Source organism: Manihot esculenta, chromosome 12 (assembly GCF_001659605.2).
Source record: "Manihot esculenta cultivar AM560-2 chromosome 12, M.esculenta_v8, whole genome shotgun sequence".
In the NCBI taxonomy this organism is placed as follows: Eukaryota; Viridiplantae; Streptophyta; class Magnoliopsida; order Malpighiales; family Euphorbiaceae; genus Manihot; species Manihot esculenta.
Window position 1 is genome coordinate 3,640,279 of NC_035172.2, and position 24,087 is coordinate 3,664,365.

Consider the following 24,087-nt stretch of genomic DNA (forward strand, 5'->3'; position numbering starts at 1 on the left):
CAGCCCACTGTTAAAAACAGAGCCCACGGGTACGGCTAGTCCAGCTCGGAAAGAGCTTACAGATAAGAATGCCTTAGTAAAATAGATAAATAAGTCAGAGACTAAGTCTCTTGCTAAGTTTTCAGCCCTGATTAACTAAGGGGCAAGAAATGAAAGACGATGTAGTCAATTCCTTACAAGATTTATTAAACACCTCCTAAATGTTTTATTCGCCAATCTTTAAAATTAAACAAATTAGACTGTTTAGACAGAATAAGTAGCCCGGTGAGGAGGTAAGAACAGCTCAAATATGAATAAAGCCAGAGAAATAAATAACAATCAAAATAACTCAAAATACCAACACAAAAATTAAATTTCATTAAAAGGAAAAGTAATTACAACCTACTTTACAGTCTACTCTACTGAAGGAAAAACAGTCCTTAAAGGACTTACATGTCTAGGGGCATTAACATCTATATTACCTTCTGTACTATCTACATTTACATTATTTACATTACTGTCTATAGGAGGCCCAGCATCTTTTGGCTCAGACCCCCCAATGCCCACAAAAGGCACGACCTCCAACCCCCGAGACCCAGCATCTCCATCTCCCAGCTCGGCGCCTGCCTCAGAAGGCCCAGCTGCAGTATGAGGAGCTCCTTTGGGCAAAGGTCTGTCATCCTCTCCATAAAGCACCTCCTCGCCATCAGAGTCTTCCTCTGCAGCTCAGAGTTCAGTCAACGGGGTAGAGGGGGGGGTATCTGGTTGTCCTTAGGCACCGATTGTACCCATAGACGAACATGCGGAAGCCCTTATTCCATACGGCAGTTTTTATTTCATCAGAGCCTTGGAATTCCGCAAGTCGCTTCTCACAGGCCTCAGCTATCTTGGCTTTAAATTCAGAAGAACTTTTATAATCCTGGAGGTGAGCTTCACAGGCCTGCTGGATCTCCTTCTTCACCTTATACTCCCTTAGACACTTCTCGACCTCCAGCTGGACCCTATCCTCAGCCAATTTGACCTTTTCAAGCAGAGCTGAGCACCTCGTCTCCAGGGATTTGACTTGTTGGCAGAGTTGCTGATTCTGAAGTTTGGACTCCTCTGCCGCCAAAGTCAAGCCCTTAACATTATCAACTTGCTTGCTCAACTCCTGCTTCAGGACCACAACTCGAGCTACTGTTTCACTCTTTTGAGCCAGCACGACATTAAATTTTACCTTCAGCTGCTCATGCTGGCGCTGGACCTCCTCCTTCTAGCTCACGGCCTCGTCCCTCTCACGCAAAGCATCCACTGTGGAGGACAGTTGCTTCAGAACTTCCTCACAACGGACCTCTGTTGTAGCTGCCTTCTCGTCAGACTCTTTAAGAACCCTCCGGGCGTGAGATAACTCCGCCTCTAGGGACTTGGCATGCTCATGGGCTGCGGCCAGATTACCCCGGGCGTCACTGGTGGCAGACAGATTTTCCTCTAAATGGGCCTCCTCAACTCGGTGATCCACAGACTCCCGGAGAGAGTGGTCACAAGCGTCCACCTCCATGAAGAGGCCCATCACCTAGCGCAAAAAGAAAAAGCTATCATAACAAAGAAACAAAGAAAATTAGAATACGAGCAGAAACCAAAACGAACGACTTACTATCAGGAGCATCTCCCTGATCGTATCTCCCAGCTCCCCCCGAGGTCGAGACCGAAACGCTGCCTGCTCCCTGGTAGAACTAGCTAGAAGACCAGTGAGAGCAAGCAAGCGTGGGTCTGAAGCCTCTGTGACGCCACCAAACATTCGCTCCTTGATAATTTCAGCGACAACACTTGCGGGAGACTGGTGGGTGATGTCCTCTGCGTTCAAAATGTCGTTGTCAGGAGCAGACAACAGGGGTATCACAGGAACATCCTTCTTCTTCTCAAGAGGAGGGAGAGCTGGAGCTGATCCCTTGGAAGCCCTGGATTTCTTCCTAGCAGGAGCTGGGACCGGCACTTCGGAGAGGGCAGGACGCTTGTCCCCGGCCTTCTCTGTGACACCTCCATCACTAGCAAGGCCGGATCCAACCTCATTAGGAGCAGGGGCATATCCGGTGGGGGCCTCTTGAACATCTTCGTCTACAAGAATAACCTCTTTTCTTTTTCCTGGAGCTTCCTCTTCAGTAATGGAGACCTCAAGTCCCATAGCAGAAGCATCCACAGGAGGAAGGATAGGGTCCGTCCTCGCCAACCCGGTTTCCTCAGCCACTTCAGAAATAACTCTTGGAGCCTCTTCCATCCTCTCAGTAGAAGAGCGTCGAGGCCGGGGGGCTTGAGAAGACTGGTGAGCCGAGCTTGATCTGCTGCGGCTAGAGGGCCGAGACGACTTGCTACGTCGAGAACTCGGTCTGGGAGCCTGAGAAGATGCTGGGGGAGGAGGAGGTTGAGTAACCGCCCTGGAAGAAATAGTCTCGGCTACTCTTTGAGTAGCCTCCTTCACAGATTGCCCAGCTAAGAGAGCATCTAGAGCAGCGTCCATGCTTTCCCGGGACAGTATGAGATTCTTGGGAGGCTTAATCTGATCCATCTTCACCTCGAAGGCTGCAAAATTAAAAATCGAAGCTAATCAGAATAATTCTCAGCAAAGATCGCGTAAGCAAAAACTAACACAGCTAAGTGGAGTAAAGTACCTGCGTCTCTAATATCATGAAGATTAGACACAAACATACACTTCTCGACATCATACTTCTTTTCAACAGAAGTCAGTCGAATATACCCGACCTGCTCAGTAAGGCTCAGTTGGGGCAGGTCATTGCAGTTCAGTGAAACATCCTCCCAGGAGAGTTCTAGGTCCCAGATGAGCCCGGACTCCTTCTTGAGCTCCACTACTGCAAAGCCCTCCATCCAGCCCTTTATTGAGTCTTTATGACCTGAAAAGATTGAAAGCCCCCCCGAGGGGAAAAATAATAAAAACCCTGGATTTCTCTGACTAATCGGAAGAAAGAAACAAACAAATGCACCGTGGGTGTGAACCCCCAGCTCAGACATACAGATTCAAAGGAGGACATGAACAGAATGGAATTAGAAACTAGCATCCGAATAGTTATCCTGAAGTACCGGAAGACCTCGGTAAAGAAGGGAGAAAAGGGGAAGGTTAAGCCAAACTCCCTCTGTTTAGCAAAAAAGACCAGGCTAAGATCCTTTTGGGGATCGATTAGGTCGGAGGGAGGAGGATCAGGAAGAACGATCCTCTCGTTCGGGTAGGGGGCCCGAATACGAAAGAGAGGGGTATCTAAATACTCCCTAGAGAAGAAATTTTTTAGGACGGACGGAGTGACATTAGACTCTACTCTAAGAACGTCGAGAAGTTTTGGGCTATCCATGGAAGGACAAAGAGAAGAGCGTACCTTGAAAGTGGCTGGGGCAGAAGGACGATCGCGCAGAAGATAGAAGAGAGCAAAGGTTTCGAGAAGACAGAGAGAATTTGAAATTTGAAACAGTGATGAGATGAAGAGATGTTCTGAGTAGACTTGTCCTTAGGCTGCGCGGTCATTATTACTCTCGGAATTTACCCCCTCATCAGCCGGACAATAACTGACGAGAGGGTAAAGGGGCAATTGATAACCGCTAGATTTTCTCACCTCGGTCTGGGGCCAGGCCCACGACACCAGCCCATCATCTAGAGGCCCTCAAGTCTCATCACATGCATCAAGTCCGGTCCACTCAGTTTGGAGATCGGACTCTCATCAATTTCTTCAATCAGGCCGGCCTAGCCCTTTGGGCCCGATGAATAAAATCCTCTATGGGTTCAGCCCATATCATATCTTACGGTCCGGCTCAGAATCAGGAAGAAGACCTACCCATCCTTCACTTGGGACCACCCATACGCGCGTCCAGGAGAATCAGGGGCCATTACGCATGAGGCAGCGGTCTGATTTTCTCGTACGACCATATCAATGTAACAGAAACAGTTGGCCCAATGACATACATTCTGTTACACATCACTAGCAGACAAAAGAAAATATATAAAAGGAGAAATACTCTCCTCTAAATCTAAATTTTTTCCAATTTTACAGAACTTATTATAAAATTCTATTTTCTAGATTTCAGATCATCAATATCAATATTTAATTAAAAATAAAATAAAAAGACAATGATATTGGGAGATAATTTAACAGTAATAGTCCCAATCAGGAAACAGTTTTCCGTTAATTGTCATTATCTGCTTTAAAAAGCAAATCCCAGTTGGCATGCAATGGATTAATGAATAGATAATTTCTAGCTAATAAACAATTCAACAAAAATTAGAGGGAGCATGTCCCAATCATTTAGAAAGACTTAACAATATTATTAAAATTTTAACATAATTCCATTGTCACTATCTGTTTGTTAAAAGATTACTCATTGACTCTTTTTTTATTATTGTTATTAATCCAGATTTTGTAAAGTAGGAATAAGCAAAAAGGAAGAGATTAAAAATAATTAATTACCTCGGCGCGCCGTCCACCGCGCTAATTTTACATGCACGCCACCGACATCTCATTAGTAGCATATCATTACACTAATATTAATTTATCAATTTTTTTAAAAAAATTACTATTTATTCTTTCCTTAATTTTTTTAATAAAAAATATAAAATATGTTAATTGTAATCAAATATCAATTGTATTTAATAATAAAATCAGACAAACTTTTAGTGGGTTTAGACTGCTGATTAAATTTTTTTCTTTTAAATATTTGGATGATCTATTTTTCTTTAAAAAGTATTTGATAATTTTTTTTAAAAAAATATGTATATATAATAAAAGACAGTATTCCTAGGACTGCAGCTTTTAGGTTTAGCGAAGGTCACATATTACATAAACGTATCGGTACTTGTAAGTGCACGGCCCACGGTCCCTCCCACTATTTGTCTGCACAATTCCGCCGGATTTTCGCACATCTATGCCCTTCCTATGTTATTTGTTCTTTGTTTTTTTTATCAACTTACTAGTTTAACGTAAAAAAAAAATCGCCCCTAAATCATTAGAGATTAAACATATTAAATTTATTTATTTACTTATAAGTAACTTTAAAAATAAATTTCAAATTACTAGTTTTTACATATTCAGCCCTTTTATATATTTTTTTAACTTTGCACACCCCATTCAAATAGTATACAGTAGAGCTCATCGCGCCTCAAGTTGTTCCATTTCCAAAAATCAAACATCATCGAGCATTTATTGCTTATAAGCCTCACTCAGTTATGGCCACAAATTCTAAATATGTATATATTTTATTTAAAAAATAGAAAAAGAGGGTGCATTGCATTTGATTCGAGTACATACTGTCAAAAATCAAGTTCGTCTTTTTTCCTCGACATTATTCTGAGGGGGACACCTTATCTTTGGGCCTCTGCCTTACTCTGCAAGTTGACATTAACACAAAAGGCAAAGCAGAGGAACACAGAACAACCAACAGAAAATATTCTGACCCAGAAATTTTTTTTAGATTTTCTATCTTTCCAATCACTCTTCATGCACACAATCCCCATTCTCCTCAGCTTTCTAGAGTACTATATTGCTACGATTCACCAACGCCAAAGCTGCTGCGCCTAAGCTTAATTATCTGTTTCATCAATCATCGCCCACGCTTTCACCAACATGTGTTGCTTTGCGGCTTCCTTGTGCCTTGACAATTGTCTCTTCGCTGCTCCTCTGTTTCTGTGAGCTTAGGTCGGTTCAGGTTTGTTACTGCTCTCTTATTATTCCTGATTATTTTTTTTATTCTAACTTTTATTTTATTTTTATTTCTCCTTCTAGTTTTTGGATTTTTTTTTTTTGTAAAATGAATCGCTATGTTCCCGATTTCGAAATGGAAGACGACTGCGCAATTCCCTCTTCTTCAACCTTACCTCGTCCTAAAAAATCAATCACGTAAACCCTTTCTCTCTATTTCTATTCTACTTTTCTTTTTTTTAATTGAAATTCTTCGTTTCTGAATCCCTACGATTTGAAATTGATAGGTCGGAGGACGAGATCATGGAGCTGCTATGGCAGGATGGCCAGGTGGTTGTGCAGAGCCAAACCCAAATGTCCCTTAAGAAATCTCAGCACCACAAATACGACGACGCTGTGCTCCCCGTCGACCGATCAACCCCTAGGGAGATCCCGTCATCACATGAACAGCACCAGCATCTTTTCATGCAAGAAGACGAGATGTCCTCTTGGCTTCATTACCCTCTCAATGATACTAACTTTGACCAAGATTTGTGCGCCGATCTCCTCTATCCTTCCACTACCTGCGTCACTTCCACCACCACAACTACCAGCGCCGTTCCCACGCGTTCAACTCTCAATCTAGAGACTCGCCCGCAGCTGGCGTTTTCTCCCACGACCGCTGCGGCCACGGCTTCTAGACCTCCTATACCACCGACGAGGAGAGCAGAGGTGGTGCAGAACTTCGCGTACTTCTCCAGGCATAGACCGAGGGGAGGCCTATCGGAATCAGGACCGTCCAATTTAAAAACCGTGTTGAGAGAGTCGACAGTTGTAGATTCCAGCGACACACCGGCGATGGGGTCTGAGTCTAGAATTTCAGAGGCGGCGGTCGCTAGGAGTACTACCGGCGTATCCAGCGGCGAAAATGCGTGCGGGACCAGGAGCGTCACTGCAGTAGCCGGTACCTCTTCTCAAGCAGGTGGGAGTAATAACAAGGATACGATGACGTGTGAAATGACAGTGACTTCGTCACCCGGTGGCTCCAGCGCGAGCGCAGAACCACCTGCTCGTAAGCCGGCAACGGAGGATCGGAAGCGCAAGGGAATTAGGGAAGAGGACACGGAGTATCACAGCGAGGTGAGTCTCGGTTCTCGAGTTAATTACTGAGTTTAGCATAATGTTTTGAACTACCATATCCGGCATGTTCGTGTTTTACTATTGTTGCTTGTTTTGGTTCTTTTCTTAATTTAGTGCGAGAGAATGAATTTAATAATTATTAATTAAATATTACATTAAAATTTATATATATTAATTAAAGTGTTGATAGCTATCAAATCTTACTTTCTTTTATTTTTTTCGTCTTATGAAGTGGTTCTCGGGTCTTGGCTGTTGTGCTTGTCGACAGTGACATTGATTGACGCGAGCACAATTCTCGATTTGAAATTAAGAAAATTCACTTAAATTCAATTGATTAATTTATTTTAATAAATTTAAAATTATATTCTCGATTTGAAATTAAGAAAATTCACTTAAATTCAATTGATTAATTTATTTTAATAAATTTAAAATTTTATATAATTTTAGAAGAGTTTTTCATTTTTTTTTTAACAACAGGAGTCATCATAAACGAGGGGTCATAAAAAAAAAGAATAATTGGAAAAAACAAAAAAAGCCAAGAAGAGGAGGAGGGGCGTTCGGTGCATGTTAATGGAATTTTGGTGGTGTGTGTGTCTCTTGAGTAATTGTAGAGCCCGGTGTTCGTACACGTGGTTGCGTTGTTTGTGGTGAGAATAGCAAAACGTTTTTTTCTGATTGATTTGACGGGAGATGATGTAAGTTGCAGTACACAATGTCTCACGGAGATAAAAAATTACTCCACTAATTGTTATGGTGCGTCCATTGACGGCGCGTGTCACGGGAATTGCGTTTTTCTCCTCCTATTTCCCGCCTGTCTTTTTGCTTTTGGATATGTTTTTTCTTCTTCTTTTCTCAACGGTTTTTTCCTTTTCCTTGATTAACATTAATTCGTTTTTTACTTTTTTGGTTTAAGCTGCAGTCACTGCAACTGGTTAGTAATTGAAATTTTTAATTCTTTTTAATTTAAAACCATTTAGCTAAAAAATATTAAGATTATGTATAAATTTATAAGAATTGAATTGAATTGAATAATTAGGTGATGTTTAGGCAAAGTTTCTCCTTTTTTTTAGCACTGCTTGTTTCTCTGAGACAAAATAAGTCTCTTTTGATCATCAATTATTATTATTATTATTATTATTATTATTATTATTATTGAAGTCAAGTGTTTAATTTTTAATGCATAAATTTTATGCAAAAGTTTCTTTTGTAATAATAAAATAAAATTCTGAACGTTGTTGTTAATAGAGTAACTTCCATGATGGTTAATGAATGCAAGTTGCTATTGGATTTCTTAGTTCTTGTGTAGATTATTTATTTGTGCTTTTGCTTGTAGTTCAATTTCATTGAAATACAAAACATTATTTCTTCGGTACATGAATATTAACAAAATGACAAATTATACCCCTTTGGTACAATTTAGCCTGTTCATGTGATCGGGATTCAGGACAACCTCAAGGGCTCTACTACAAATTACCTTTTTGGCTGTGCCAAAAATAAGGCAATGTGACCTGAGTGTTATTGTTGGAAAACCTGAGTGTTATTGTTGGAAAACTCATGTCCAATTTAGATGAATAATAATCGTTTTTATTTACTTTTAACTTGCATTTCGTTATGATTATATAGATCCAATTCAAAACTTCATAATCATAAAGACAACTTCAATATTACAAAGTTACAATTTATTAGCTTTGGATGCACACTAATTTATTAGTTATTAATAAGGCTGAGATCTGGTGGAGAGTCCAAATGAGGACATCTAGGCAGATGTCTGATTCGCTGGAATGATCATCGATCTGTGATCGGTCCGTTAGGTCTCTCAATGCTTGGCTTTGAGGAAGGGATCCTGTAAAATGAAGAATACGGTCAGGGATCCACCGAGAGAGTTTACGGTGAGGACCCTCTGACGTTCAAGTTAGATTTGAGAGCTTAGTAGAGTTAAAGAAAGTAAAACGGAGAAGAGAAGAGAATAGTGGTTTCAAGTTCTCTCTGTGTGACAGGGGAGAGACTGTGAGAGAGATGGGTCCTTTTTTAAAGAAGGAAAGATTCATTTTTGAGGGTTAGTTCGATGTATAAATATCTTTGAATAAAGTTGATGCCTTAATGTTGTGTTCTCTTCTGATGGGGCAGGGATATTTTTGTACAAGTATGTCAGACAGTATATTAATGATAGGCTATAGAACAATAAATACAATAAATACAGAGTTGGCCGGTTTGTACCCTCTACATGCGCACTTATGATGTTGTGTTGTCCCAAGGAGGCAACCAACTCATAGAAGGTCGACATCTTTACCCTGACCTTATTAGGTCGTGTCGGACTCATCCGACCTACATAGAAATGAGTTCCTTCCGGTTATTGAGGTCGACTACATCGGCGTTCAAAGCTTTTTTATAGTATGAGCTTTTGAAGATGTCGGTCTGTCAGTCCTCTCCGGTCTTTGAGGAAGTTGATTTATCTATTCCAGGCTTTGAAAAACTCAGAATTGTTGTTGGTCTATTTTTTGGATTCAATAGGTCGGGTTTCTTACTGTCTGGTCTGATCAGATAGAAAGGCTTTCGATTCACGTGTACACATGTCATTATCTTGGGAGGTCCTATTTTTTATATGTTATCGGTTGCTCTTTCGCTTCTTCGATAGTTATTTATGACCGTCGGAGAAGGGAACCCGTCCAGCTAATTCGACGCCACCTATTCGTTTGGTTGACGCTTATGAATTTCGAAAGAAAGTGCGATCAATGGAATTGGTTAACTTAACATAGACCGAACCGAGAGAGTAAATTTTATATCTTGATAATCATCCTTTCTGGATATCTGATTTTGGTGGCCTTTTTCATGAAAAGTCTTACCCTGACTTGGGTGCTCTGCTCTTTTATCCTTGTTTTTTTTACTTGACCTTAATGGTGTGCTCTTTTATCCTTATCTTTCCGACCTGACTTTAATGGTCTTCCCTTTTGGGTCTTCTTCTAAGTATTTTACTCTTAGGCGTCTTCCGGAATTTAAGCTCTGGATCTTTTAATAAGCGTTTCAGCTGATTGGTTTCACAAGCGGTTTGGCTCTTTGTTGGGCTCTTTAGCCTGAACGTTCGTTCGAGCTCTTTGGTTTTCTATATCATCCGGACTCTTTACTCCTAACTATTTTTACGAGCATTTTAGCTCTTTTTCGAACTCTTTAGCCTTGATTTTTCGTTTAAGCTCTTTTGGTTCTCTATATGATACTTCAGGCTTTTTAGCACTAATTTTTTCTTTCGAGCTCTTTGACTCTTCGTAAGTTTCGAATCTTTTTGCTCTCAAGTGCTTTTCGAGTTATTTTCTCCCTTATTCGCATTCCGGGCTATTTGCCCTCTGACTGTGCGGTTGTTGAAGCCGGTCAAAAATAACCTTTTTGGTTATCCACAATTTTACAACTGTAGATAGTGGCAAAAGGATCGAATCCATAGGGAATTGATACTTACTTATTTTCCTAATCAAGACCAAGTAAATAAATGGACAATGAAAGTAAATTGGGGGTTTTGAAGTTTGATGACTAAATTAGAATTAAAAAACAGCAAAGTAAAGCAAGTAATAAAATAAAGAGAATTCAATATGAGAAAAGCTCTAGTTGAAGAATAGAATCCACTTTAATTGTTGGGATTAATCATTGACACAAAGATTTCTTTATTTGATTCAATAAATTAGTTATGGAGGTGGAAGACGCTTTTCACCTCCATATCCCTCCTTAAGCATAGGTTAATTAAGGAACGTCCTCTAATTAATCACTAATCAACAAGTTGCCAAGGAACGTTCTTGGGCCTTTGGCATCTAACAACTGTTAATTGCATTAAGAAATAGAGAGACATAATTCTCGCTACTCAAACGTATGGTGATATTGCTAGATTATGCAATTTCCTAGGTTTTTACACCAGGTTACTTGTGTTCTAATAATTCAAGCAATTACGGACTTCAAACTATCCAAACTAATAAATTATCACTTTGCAATCAAGAATCAATGGGCCCTATTGATCTAAATAACAAAGCAACAATAGAATTAAGCATCAAATTGCATAAATATTGATAAATAAAATATTAACGTAATATGTTCAGATCTCCCAATCCATAAACAACTAAAGTTTCACCTAATCTTCAACTAGAGTTTCACCTAATCTTCCAATCCATAAACAACTAAAGTTTCACCTAATCTTCAACTAGAAGTAAGGGTTTCAGCCACTCATGGCTTAAACAAACATAAAAGAAAAGAAAGAAAGCAAGAAAAAGGTAGAGGAAGGGCCGGCTGGTGCGGTTGGAGGCGCACGAGGCTGCTGGCCTTGATTCCCAAGATTGGAGATCCAAAGATGGAGATATCTTTGATTGATGGTTTGCTGTCTATTTATAGATGAAGGGCTGCCCTAGTTTCCTTGTTTGGATTGGATTCCTTTTCCCAATTGGAGTTGAATTCTTGGAAGATAATTGTATCTTGATGAGATTTGGCTTCCTAAATATGTGGGATTGAGCATTAAAGTGCCTTGAAGGGTTGTTGAGCTGTCCTCACGTGTTTGGTGTGAAGAAGACTTTTTGAAGATTCAAAATTTGAATTTTCCACAATGTGCTGTCTGCTGGTGCAAGTGTTGTTTGCCCGGGTTGTTTGGGCAAACAGCTCGGGCAAACCGTCTGTCTTCCATTTTGTCTGTGCACTACTTCTGTCCTGCTGGTCTGTTTGCCTAGTCTGTTTGGGCAAACAGTCTGGTCAATTAGCAGATTATTTTTCTCCCATTTCAACTTCAACTTGGATTTGGGCAAACAGACTTGGGCAAACCAGCTTGTTCTCTTTTGGGCAGTTTTAAGGTCATTTTTACCAAATTGCCCTTTTTACACAATTTTCTACAAAATAAGATTAAAACCACAAAATTAGGTAGAAATTGTGTAAATTAACATAAATAACAATATAGAAAATGGGTTTAAATTTGGCTCTATCACCCTTAAATTTTTTCCGAGCATTTTTGCTCCTCTGGGCTATTTGACCTTAAGCATTTTAGGGCTCAAAGCCCTGATTTTTCACCTGAGCTCTTTTGGCTCTCTATATGATATTCTGACCTTTTTAGCACTAATTCTTTTCTTTTTTTTCGAGCTCTTTAGCTCTTTGTAATTTCTGGACCTTTTTGCCCTCAAGTGCTTTTCGCACTATTTTCGCCTTTATTCGCTTTCTAGACTTTTTGCCTTCAAGCTTCTTCCGAGCGTTTTTACTCCTCTAGGCTATCTGCCCTTAAGCATTTTGGAGCTCAAAGCCCTGATTCTTCATTTTGGGCCATTTCCTCTTAAGGAGATTTCGGGCTTTTTGCCCTCGACATTAGTCCAAGCATTTTAGACTTGTGTTTTTTGTGGGGCATGCTCAGTCCTTGTCATTGTGTGTTGTCAATCCGTACTCCCTTTGGAGGGGACTTTCTGGTACTTGGCATTAGATCTCATCCGAGCGCTTTTGCTCTTTGTAATTCGAGCTCTTTGGCTCACTGGTCTGTTTTCAGACTTCTTTTTCCTCACCTCGACTTTTTGGTGCCGGAGGTCAATTTCTGATACCGGTCACGCATCTCATTGAGGTCTTCATTTGCTCAATTGATTTTGTGGTGCCGGCAGTCTTATTTTCGAGACCGGTCACCACCTCATTGAGGTTTTCATTTCCTCAATTAGTTTTGTGGTACCGACGGTTTTATTTCTAAGATTGATCACCTAATTCATTGAGATATTCATCTTCTCAACCGGTTTTATAGTGCCGGCGGTCTCATTTTCGAGACCGGTTACCTACCTCATTGAGGTCTTCTGATTTTATGGCTGGGCCTTTTAGGTTTATTAGCATTGTTCTTGCTTTTAACATTTATTTGCAAAATAAAAGGTTACACAGAGTATATTTAACAAGAATGCTCGTTGTTAATTTGAACAGCTAGATATTTAGCTTCATATTTCAACTGAATGCAAAATATTAATTTTGTCCAACAATATCATCTCATATAATTCTAAAGAATCTAATAAATAATGTTTATCATGTGTAAATCATTCTACAGCTTTTTTAATTTTCATAGCAACATGCTTGAGCAAATACTACTCTTTTTAAGGAATTCATATCAATATTAATCACCGATTGAAAGCTTTTTAAGCTGTTTCTAAAATACTATCATGCCCAAGCATATATTCAGAAGGATTACTGTTTGAAACTAGTATGATGACAAAAATACTTTGAACTAAAGAGATAACTCTGTAGTTTGGTTAACTCACACATGTCACCTCTCTTTCACGCTAGGCGGATTGCTCTTGTGTCGCATTCCCTTCTCACATTGGCATCGGCCTTTTTCTGACTTTTACTGTGTGGTTTTTAGATCTTGTTAGCGATTCTTGGGCCTTTACCATCTCTCTTTCCTTTGGTCCTTTTTTGCTGTTTGGCTATTAGTTTTTCTTGATTTGTCATGTGAATCTCAACGGGTTTTGTTTGGAAACTCCAGTGATAAGATAGTCTCCTTCGTTCCCACAGACTGTGCCAACTTGATAAGGCTAAGATCTAGCGGGGCGTCTAAATGAGAACACCTAGGCAGATGTTTGATTCGCTGGATTGATCATTGATCTGTGATCAATCAGTTGGGTCTCTCCAAGCTTAGTTTTAAGGAAGGGGTCCTGTAAAATGAAGAAGACGGTCAGGGGTCCATCGAATGAGTTTTCGGTGGGGACCCTCTGACACTCAAGTCAGATCTGGAAACTTACTGGAGTTAAGAGAAGTAAAACAGAGAAGAGAATAGAGGTTTGTTTCGGGTTCCCTCCATGTGACGGAAAGAGAGATGGGTCCTTTTTCAAAGAAGGAGAGATCTTTTTTTTTGGTTTAGTTTGGTTTATAAATCATGGTTTCAAATCGCGGTCGTGGCCGCTTGTAACGGAAACTGTAACGAAACCTCTGTCACGTTACCTGCTCTGATACCAACTGTAACAGCCCGGAAACCGGTACCCCTCTTGTAACGGCCCCAAACTGCTCGGCACTAGGATCCAGATCGGCTTAAGGCCGCCGGGACCCGTAGTAAGCCTCTATACATCCTGAGCTCTAGGTATAATCCCGTGCATGATCAAGCTTTTTCATAAAACTTAAGCTTTGGTCTCATAAAAAAAAACCTTTAAACTTGTTTTCCTTACCTCAGCTTGACCTATGCATGAAAACATAGAACCTCATACCAAAAGGGTCATCAAGCTTGCTTTAAAACATATCCGCTTTGGGTCAAGGGATTGGAACCCTTTCTTCCCTCACGGGCCATTCAAAACTCATAACATTAAAACATTTTCTTAAGATCATGCATAACAAAAAGGGATTAACCAACACTCTAGGCAAAGCACAATTCTACACATCTCATGCTACAACACATGACATATCTATACTTTTCTTACTTGGCTCTATCTCTTTAATAAGCTCTTTCATCATAAACCATACCCTATCCATTCATACATATCCTTAATATACAAAAGTCCAAATATCATCATCATGTCCACAACTAAGCTATAAAAGCATACATAGCATTACATAACATATCATCTCTTATACATAAACAAAACACAACTAAGCTATTACAACCAAACATGGCAACCCATGCTTGAACCTCTTCTATCTCCATAGCTCTTTCTGACTTACTCTGGCTTACTGACTCTGCCCCTGCAAAACTGGGGTTAAGGGAAAGGGATGAGCTACAAGAGCCCAGTGAGTAGAAACATAGAAAACAGTTCATTAATTACATGCTCTCATGAAATGCGTCATATCACAAAGAAATCACATAACTTGGTCCGTCTCGGGGTTCATGCAGATAAATATTCCCCACGGACTGTTTTTAGAGAGTTCCTTTTTCTTTGCTAGCATCCTTTACTCTCAAGGATCAGACATGACCTCAAAAATCCCCCTGTCGGTGCCCGGCTCCCCCAAAGGAGCTCACACAGGACTTTCACATACATGACAGGGTGTCTAGTCCACAGAGAGCTCACAAGGACTTTCCTATATGTACTTGTCCGGCTCTCAAGAGACTCACCCAAGACTCAATGACAGATATGGGCTATTGAAGTCGCCTTGGTCCGAACCTCCTGAATCAACATCAAATAATGCAATGCGCCATATTCGTGAAACTAGTGCAAACAACCTATTACATATAAACATGATGCATGAACATGCTTTAGGCATTATATTTCGTACATAAAAGATTAGGTTTAGTTCTACTCACCTCCTGGCAGACGCTGACTGACTCTGCAACTGCTAGCACTACTGGCCTCCTCGGTCCCTCGGGTCCGATCTTACACAGGTGGACTCGAATGAGGTGCCAAACACACTCTAACAACTCATAAGCATACCCCCTAAAACCCCTCTAAACATCACTAAAACATGCATAGGAAACACCCAAGAAATGGCTGGACAGGGCACTTTCGGCGGCACCTTCGGCGGCCGAAAGTCCCTTCCAGAGACGAAACTCGGGTAGGTTCGGCGGCACCTTCGGCGGCCGAACCCTCTCTCCAGAGACGAAAGTCAGGCACTTTCGGCGGCCGAACATTACCTTCGGCGGCCGAAAGTCTGCTTTCAAGCCAAAACTCAACTTTCGGGGGTAAGGTTAGGCGGCCAAACCATGCATCCATAGGCACGTTCGGCGGCCGAAACCACCTTCGGCGGCCGAACCTGGGTTCATCCAGAACTCAGCCTTCGCATACCAGCCTCCCAAACCTCACAAAACAACCCCCAAGCCTCACATACTCTCTCCCAAGCATGCATACACACTCCCACAAGCAAAGAGAGCAAGGAAACTAGCTTAAACTCCTCAACACAACATCACATAACATACATTGGGCATAAAACCCACAAAAGCCTAAACATGCATATCTACCCATCATCAACATAAAACCTTCATAAAACTTCATAAAAACACTAGGGAAGCAAAGATCTACACTTACCTCTTGAAGATTGAGGGTTGGTGCGACCTCTAACTCGGAGGTGTGGAGAATCCAAGCTCCAAAAGCTCAAAACTTCGATCTAAGCTTAAAACTCTTCAAAAATAACCATAAAACTCATGAAAACATGAAGGAGATGAAGAAAAACATGAAAACGGCCAAGGAAGGACAAAAACTCACCTGAGCTCGGGAATGGGGAGAAAACTCTCCCATTTCCGATCTGAGGGCCTTTTATAGGTGGCCTGGTCGAAGACCTTCGGCAGCCTAACGTGCCCCCTAAACTCATGCATGTTCGGCGGCCGAACCTCACTTTCGGCGGCCGAACCTTGGCTCGTTCAAACAAGACTTTCGGAGGCCAAAGGCGCTCCCGAAGCCTTTCCATGTTCGGCGGCCGAACTTCACTTTCGGCGGCCGAACCTGGCAAACGCCTCCTTGGTCTTTTCTTTTCAAAACTCAATTCATTTTCATTTAAAACCATGAAATCAGTAAAAACATTTTAGAAACACATTTTACCCCTCTAGAAGCCTCTGGCATCTTCAGAAATTCTAGATTCCAACGGAGATTCCGCCGGAAGGTAGAAATCCCGATGCCGGATTCTAGCCGGGTATTACAGAAACAGGCTCATAACGTAATGGTAACGGCCTCTCGCGGCACAAATTTTTTAAAAAAATTTGTAAAGTTCATGAATTAAAATATATTGAAAGATATAATGAAAAATAAGTTATACAATTTAATAATAAGTACAAATATATCAAATAAATATAAAATACATAAATTTTAAACATTATATATAGTAACTTACCTCAATTAATACTACCAGAATGATCGTTTAGGGTAGGTTTTTGAGTAGAAATTTAAGTATATAAGCTGCTATCAAAAAATTTAAGAGAAATATGACATTTTTTACTTGAAAAGTTGAAATGGAAGCTGGAAATAAGTATGGAAGAACGCTAGAGCCTAGAGCTAGAGTCTAGACTCCGAAGAAGTGGAGAGAGTGCTGGATGGAGGACTGCTTGGCTTGCTGATTGTGGCGAAAATACAAAGTAGTAAAGAGTAAAGAAAGACAAAAGGTTAAAGAGAAGAAGTAGAGAAATCAGTTTTTTTCCCCTTTAATAATACATACAAAGGCTGGTGTTGACCTATTGGTAAGGAAAGTAGTGGCCATTATGGCTGTTACATCACGGCTGATAACGGTCATTACCTTTGCGTAACGGCCATGACGACCATTACAACAACAAAATTTTCATGCCGTTATTTACAGGCCTTAATGGCCACGACAGGCTCAAAAACCTGTAAATAATAGCTGTTACATAACATAACGGCCGTTATTTAAAACCATGATATAAATATCTTTCAATAAAATTGATTCTCCTGGTGCCGTGTCCCCTTCTGATGGGGCAGGAATACTTTTGTGTAGGTGTGTCAGGCAGTACATTAATGATGGGCTATAGGACAATAAATGCAGGGTTGGCCGGTTCGTATCCTCTACACGCGCACTTATAATCCTTGTGCTGTATCAAGGAGGCGACTAGCTCATAGGAGATCGACATCTTTACCATGACTTTATCGGGTCGTGCCGGGCTTATCCAACCTACATAGAAATGAGTTCCTTCCAGTTACCAATGTCGGCGATCAAAATCTTGTTGTAATACGGGTTTCTGAGAAGGTCAGTCTGTCTGGTCTTTGAGGAGGTCGGTTTGTCCATTCTAGACTTTAATAAACTTAGCACCAAAAGTGTTGCTTGTCTCATTCTTTGTACTTAATAGATTGAACTTCTTACTGTCCGGTTCGATAAAATGAAAAGACTTTTGATTCACATGTTCTGATGTTAGGATCCTATTTTTTATACGTAATTAGTTATATTTTTAAATAATACCTTAATTTCTTTATAAAGATTGGGAGATTAGGTCTTTGTCATGTGGAGGGACTTCTCTTACCTATGCTTGAAGGTTCTAGATTCTCAAACAAGTCCTTGAGGGTTTAAGGGATATTTCAGAAATATAATCGTTGGGATTTTCATGACCTGGTAGGGTGAGAAATTATGTAGTGATTTGGTGATTCCATGTAGGATAAATATATGTAATAGCAAGCTATAGAAACTTTAACACACAGTTATATTTAGCTATTGTGTAGGATACATATATGTGATGGCAAACTGAACACAGAGTTATATTTAGTTAGGGCCTACATGGAATCACCGCTGAAGCATATAATTTTTCAGGGGTAGAATTTGTATTATTCTGAGCATTCAGTCTCCATCGAACCAATAAAAGGGGGGAAAAGCAAAAAAGATGGAATGCCTACCTTTATTGGCTAAGGTGGAACTCTTTGGATGGAGGATTCTTTTCAAAAAACAAAAAAGAAAAAAAAAAGAGAATAACTATTAGGCCCTTGAGTTTTTAGGAAATTCATTAGTTGGTCAAATTCTTAAGCTCAGTTAAAATGTCCCTCATCATTCGTAAATATCATTATATAGTCCTCTTGTTAGATTATTTAACAGATTTTGTTTGTTAAAGTAAAAAAAGTAAAAAATGCCCCTTAAGAAATATCACATTCTCGCTTTGTGCCGCTTCCACCTTCGATCATTATGGCCATGGAATTTTTGTGGATATCCTACAATAATTGGTCAGTCAAATCCCTTGGGCCTTTTTTTGAGATATAGAGCAAGTAGACATGGGATTTTGAGGGAAGCCTTTTGCGCGTAAGGAAAATGAGAAGGAAGAGAGGAGGTGTCATTTTCTCTGTACGAATTCAAGAAGGAAAAAGTGGAAAGCCACTTGCCTCAGGAGTGCTATTTTCATCACTTCCAAAGCGGCACTAGTGAATAATCTAATTTGATTATTCTCCATTTGACGCTCGATTTTCCCTCATTCCAATTAAGTCATGCTTGGAAAAGAATTGCTTTTTTGTCTTGTTGCCTTCCAGAATTGAACAACTGTATTTTCACTCATTCCAATCAAGGATGATGAACATCAAAGAACGAGCTGAATAAGGTGAAGGCGGTGGCTGAGCTCGTGGTTCTTGTTGAGAAGGGTGTTAGGGATGTTGGAGGAGGTGGCTCTCAACGAAAGTGGTGAAGGTGAAGGCAATGTAGCTAAGCCCATGGTTCCATGGCCGAAGGGGGGATAGGGGGTGTGGAGGCGCATGCTGGTGGCTGCACACCCAAGAGTTCTCACAGGACATCTTTGATTTTGAGTGATATTATTTAGGGAGAAAAGAAAGATAAAGAGAGAAAGGGTGAGTAGAACAAATTGGGGTATTTTGGACATAAAATTTTTCTCTCATTTGGTCCTTAATAATTATAAGGACTAACTAATGAATTTATTAAAATTCAGGAACCTAATAGTAATTCTTCCCCCCAAAAAATCGCTGATTATCATGGAAATTAACTTATTTTGGCTGTTTGGATCCGTGAAAAAATAAATTTATGTGATGATTCTCAAAAGAAGGATTCTGAGCTTGGCTTTCATCCCTAACCTCATATTCACTTGACCATATATTAGTAACAGGTTTCAAAATTCGCAATCATTATAGTGGAATCTTTTATGTTAAATTGACGGAAAAAAGGAGCTAATTGGTATCCTCTAGTGCAAGAAAACTTTAAAAAAAAATATTTGCTTTTTGTGAAGAGAAGGGGGCACAAGAAACCTTCAACTGTAGGGTATCAATATATATACATCTATGAGAAATCCTACTGCTGTGATGCACTTCCAATTGCATTGGTGAGGGAGTTTGTTAATGTACAAATCAATCTCAACAATTTAGACCACGGTCAGAAGATCACAAATGTCGCAGATACTATGCAATACGATTTAAGTTGTAAAATATGATGAGTAGACAATTTATATGGTCTAGCTGCAGATTTATTTTGTTTGTGCCTCGACACTAGAAGAGGTGTCCAAGATGATTAAGTTATGTTAGACAAAAGACAGCTTGCAGCATAGGCACCTAGATATTGCATTATGCTATTGTTGAGGTGCAAAAAGGTCCTGTATCTTATCATCATTCCTGCATCGGGAGTTCTACCTTGCACATAACTGTACTTAATTTCCTATTTCTTTGTCATTGCCAAAGGACATTGAGTTTGAATCTGAAGCAAAGAGACAAGCTCGCGGATCAACATCTACGAAGAGATCTCGTGCTGCAGAAGTTCACAACCTGTCGGAAAGGGTTTGTACTTGTATTGCAAAATTGTTGTTAAATTAGTTGATTCTCCATATTGTCAGCTCCCTTACTGCATGCTTGTTGCATTTTTTCAGAGAAGGCGAGACCGGATAAATGAAAAGATGAGGGCTTTGCAAGAGCTTATCCCTCGTTGCAATAAGGTTCTGTACATTTCTATTTATAGTAGGCATGAAAGATCCCTGTAGCTGCTGCTGCTTCTTCTTCTTCTTATTCTCATTATTGTTATTATTATTATTATTATTATTATTATTATTATTATTATTATTATTATTATTATTATTATTATTATTATTTTCTGCACCATAAATTGCTCATCAATTTGCAGTCGGACAAAGCTTCTATGTTGGATGAGGCAATTGAGTACCTGAAATCACTTCAGTTGCAAGTACAGGTAAAATTTCTATTTAATTTTGTAATTTGGTTTTATGGGGATATGGTTTGATACAACTCCACCACCAAGAAAAATCTTGACTTTTTGGAATTCGGAATCTATAAATTTTTTAATTATCTTCTCTGACTTCCAGCTTTTATCCTATTTTTGCTTTGTCATGTATATCCTAGTTCAGCTAGCTACATTAAGAATACCTCATTCACATCCATCCACCAAATGAATCATGCAAGTTCTCTTTTGTGTCATAATTTCAATCAGAATTAAAGAGGTGAGGATTGTAGTTCTCTAAGCCTCAACCAGCTTGTAACTTGAGCTGTTCCTAGATTTTGATGTCTGCCTTCTATACGGAGAAAGATTTGGTTTGATTTCATTAATGAAATATGAAGTTTGAATTTTAGCATTACAAGTCTATATTTGAGTTTGTGGATGCTTTTCTGAATCACCGGAGGAGCACGGAATAGGAAGCATATAACTTCAACAAATGGAGGATAAAATGTCTTAATGGATACTTCTTGGTTAATAAATACTCTGTCTACCAGAGACTAGGCGATTCACCAACTAATCTCAAGGCTTCTGTCATGAAAGAGTTGAAATTTTATAAATAACATAACTAGATGTAGTTTGTAGTGTATCGTGAAATAATAAAAGTGTTCACAGCCACTAGGGTTTTGGAGTAGCCATTAGTACAAATTTGCAGAAGGGTTAGGACTGTCCCAAATTCTTCCTCTCTGGACCCATAATTGCAGGAATAAAATTGGATGTTGGCCTTTAAATTGAGCATTTGTTTTGGGGAATCAACTTGAGCATAATCCTTTGCCAATAGTGGCTAACCTGTCAATTTGTATGCCTCAAGAAGTTGTTCCACAAAATATAACGTTCAGCACTTTCCTTGGTAGGAAGTGTCTCTAGTATGATTATATGGAAGATTATCACTTCTTGCATATGCAAATTTGTGTGTGGAATGCTTTTATATCTTTATGAAAGGAAAATTCTGATTTTATGCATTATCTATGACAAAATTAGATTATTATTAATTTCAACAGATGATGTCCATGGGATGCAGCATGGTCCCAATGATGTTTCCTGGCATCCAGCAGTATATGGCCCCATTAGGTATGGGGATGGGAATGGGGATGGGGATGGGGATGGGCATGGGCATGGGCGTGGAAATGGGCATGAATCGGCCTATGATGCCATTTCCAAATGTCCTGGCTGGTGCCGCCATGCCTACACCGGCTGCTGCAGCTCATTTGGGTCCAAGGTTCCCTATGCCTGCTTTTCATATGCCCCCTGTCCCAGCCCCACCCCCTGATCCGTCCAGAATCCAAGCAACCAATCAGTCAGATCCCATGCTAAGCACACAGAATCCAAACCAGCCACGAGTACCAAATTTTGCCGATCCTTATCAACAGTACCTTGGTCTGCAGCACATGCAAATACCAGTATCACAGGTAATTATTTTACCTTAAACCTTATTTTCATCTGGGAAAATCTTAATGGGTCGTCTTTATGGTGCTTAGGTAACAGTTGTATTGCATCCTATTGTTTATTGAGTGGAATTTGCACTTGTGCGCAAGTGTATATGTGCATGTACGCGTTCACTCATACATGCACACACTTAATCTCCCATCTAGGCTTTACTAGTTCTATCATCTCTTTTGTATTTTCTATAATTATTTTAAGTGTTGCTAATATTCAGGGTTAAGCTTGTTTACTTAAACGACATGTCAGGCTAAGCTAATTTAGAACTTCCAAAGTCGTTTCCATTTTTATTTACCTTTATATTTGTAGAGTTATGTAAAAATTGCATGTTCCTCTTAATTTACTTTAACCCTTCGCATCATTTAATCATTCAAGGACCATAACTATTTAATACAAGTTAAATCTGTTCATATCTGCAGAACCAAATAATGACTCAACCAAGCATCGGCAAACCGGGTGCTGGACAAGCAGCTGATAATCTTGATCATCACCGGTCAGGTAGGCTGCTTCATTTCATCCATTTGTTTAAGGTTTTACCAGTCACTGTAATGTGTTGATGCCTGCGACAACAACGAATAGTTTAAACAGGAATATATCACACTGCAGATACTGCTCTTTGCTTGTGACCATTGATAAAGGTTCTAGTTTTGGCACTACAATATACCTTAATGGATATTACGTAGCCCATGAAATTTTAAAGGAAAATTTATTATTTAATTTTTATATTCTAGAAAAATTTATTAGTTGGTTTTTCAATTTTGAAAACTACATTAATACTTGAGATTTTAAAAAATCTACTAATTAGCCTTTTCATTAGTTTTAATAGTTAAGTATTTTACTATTTAATTCATGTGATTTAGAGAAATTCATTATTTGATCCTCAATTTTATAAAAAACCTATGGATTAATCTTTTCATATTGAAAATATTTTAGACTTTTTTATAATATTTAACTATTAAAGTGAGATTAATAAATTTTTTAAAATATCAGACATTTTAATATATCCAAATATTGAGAGACTAACTAATAAATTTGTCTGTACTATCAGGACTAAATAATAGTTTTTTCAATTTTGAAATGTAAAATTTCTTATTTGCCACGACGACCAGGTATTTAATACCATGTCCACTTCAAAGCAACATGGCTGAGAACAATATAAGACTGGTTTGTGGTGTTCTTTTTTAGCTTGTGGTGCAAAAAGAAGGCTAGGTTCCCACTTGGCTCATCTCTCAAATTGGGCTGAACTAGAGTAGGAAATAGGTAAAAGGAATTGCCGCCGTATGAAAGCGCCCTTTCCCATCTAAATTATGCTTTTTCCCATCTAAATCAGCCTCCTCCTGTCTTTTACCGATTAAAATCTGTTTTCACTTGTTCTTCTATAATTCATTTTGTTTACACTTTCTCCTTTTTCTCATCTTTTTCACCCTTAATACTTATTGGAGATGTATAATTTATTCTATAGAGTCTAAATTAGGCTAAAAGTTCTAATTTAAGCTTCGTTTACCTTAAAAATGAAAATCTCTTATTTAAATTTCTTGATTTGCCTAAAATTGATCTAAAAATCAAGTTGTTTATTTTCTTTTTTCTAATTTAAGCTAAATTAAATTAAATACAAAATTTTGAACTAATTTGGATGAAAAAGTTGGAAGTAAACTACTAACCATCTTCGTTGACTATACATGTAAAATTGAGCATTAAGCCATTTCATTTTTCCGCATTGGATCAAAGTATGAATGAAAAGAGTCGATGACACTTGACAGCATGCACAAATTTCAGATTCATTTCAATAAGTGGAACCCAATATTCTTAAAAAATTTGCACTTTCATTTTGATTGTTTATCCTCATAGTCCAGCTCTAAACTTTTTCTCTGGATGATATTCTACAGGGACATGACTTTCCGCTAATGGATTCCCTGGTTGCCAAAAGATCTATAACTTTGCAGCACTAAGCTGATATTTGTGCTGGCCTTTCAGAATGGTGGTCCATTATGTATCACTTTTTGATCCAACGATTGCTAGTAGACAACCTCTGCTTAAGCAAAATATTACAGAAGTTTGGGGCACATCTCTTATGGAAGGCCCTGCAAGTTTTGTTGTGCAAGAGAAGCAACATCACAGAGCAGCTTTTGCGACTGTCTAATACAACAATAACGCAGCTGATTTGTAATTATCATACCCACCCCTCCTCCCAATAGATTTGAAATTTTCTGTGTATTTTAGCTGTTGTCAATTTGTCATCTACCTCTATTTTATTTTATTTTTTGCCATATTCTTTTTGCTCAAACCTGTGAAATATGGTTAAATGATAGAATTTAATGAAATATAAATATGTCTGAATGAA

The 24,087-nt window shown here is 39.2% G+C and overlaps 1 protein-coding gene across 5 annotated transcripts; it reads left to right on the plus strand.

Moving 5' to 3' along the window:
- The first annotated feature begins 5,265 nt into the window (after positions 1 to 5,265).
- Positions 5,266 to 24,087, plus strand: LOC110627406 (transcription factor PIF1). Of its 5 annotated transcripts, none has more exons than XR_006348077.1 (9): positions 5,266 to 5,648; positions 5,736 to 5,849; positions 5,939 to 6,770; positions 19,763 to 19,858; positions 19,948 to 20,013; positions 20,199 to 20,264; positions 21,328 to 21,715; positions 22,166 to 22,244; positions 23,633 to 24,087. XR_006348077.1 is itself a non-coding variant. In XM_021773699.2 (9 exons), exons 2-9 carry the CDS (start codon positions 5,761 to 5,763, stop codon positions 23,638 to 23,640), a joined length of 1,644 nt encoding a protein of 547 aa, XP_021629391.1. In that variant the 5' UTR covers positions 5,271 to 5,658; positions 5,736 to 5,760; the 3' UTR covers positions 23,641 to 24,087. The 5 variants fall into 5 exon arrangements, 4 of the variants coding, with proteins under 4 accessions (XP_021629391.1, XP_021629392.1, XP_043805048.1 ...); XM_021773699.2 differs by having other exon boundaries at positions 5,271 to 5,658; positions 21,308 to 21,715; XM_021773700.2 differs by having other exon boundaries at positions 5,271 to 5,658; positions 5,795 to 5,849; positions 21,308 to 21,715.

Coding starts and splice junctions, on each gene's coding strand:
- LOC110627406 (XM_021773699.2), top strand. CDS start 5,761: ATGAATCGCTATGTTCCCGATTTCGAAATGGAAGACGACTGCGCAATT. Junction 19,859..19,947: donor TTCACAACCTGTCGGAAAGG/GTTTGTACTTGT, acceptor GCATTTTTTCAG/AGAAGGCGAGACCGGATAAA. Junction 20,265..21,307: donor CACTTCAGTTGCAAGTACAG/GTAAAATTTCTA, acceptor TAATTTCAACAG/ATGATGTCCATGGGATGCAG.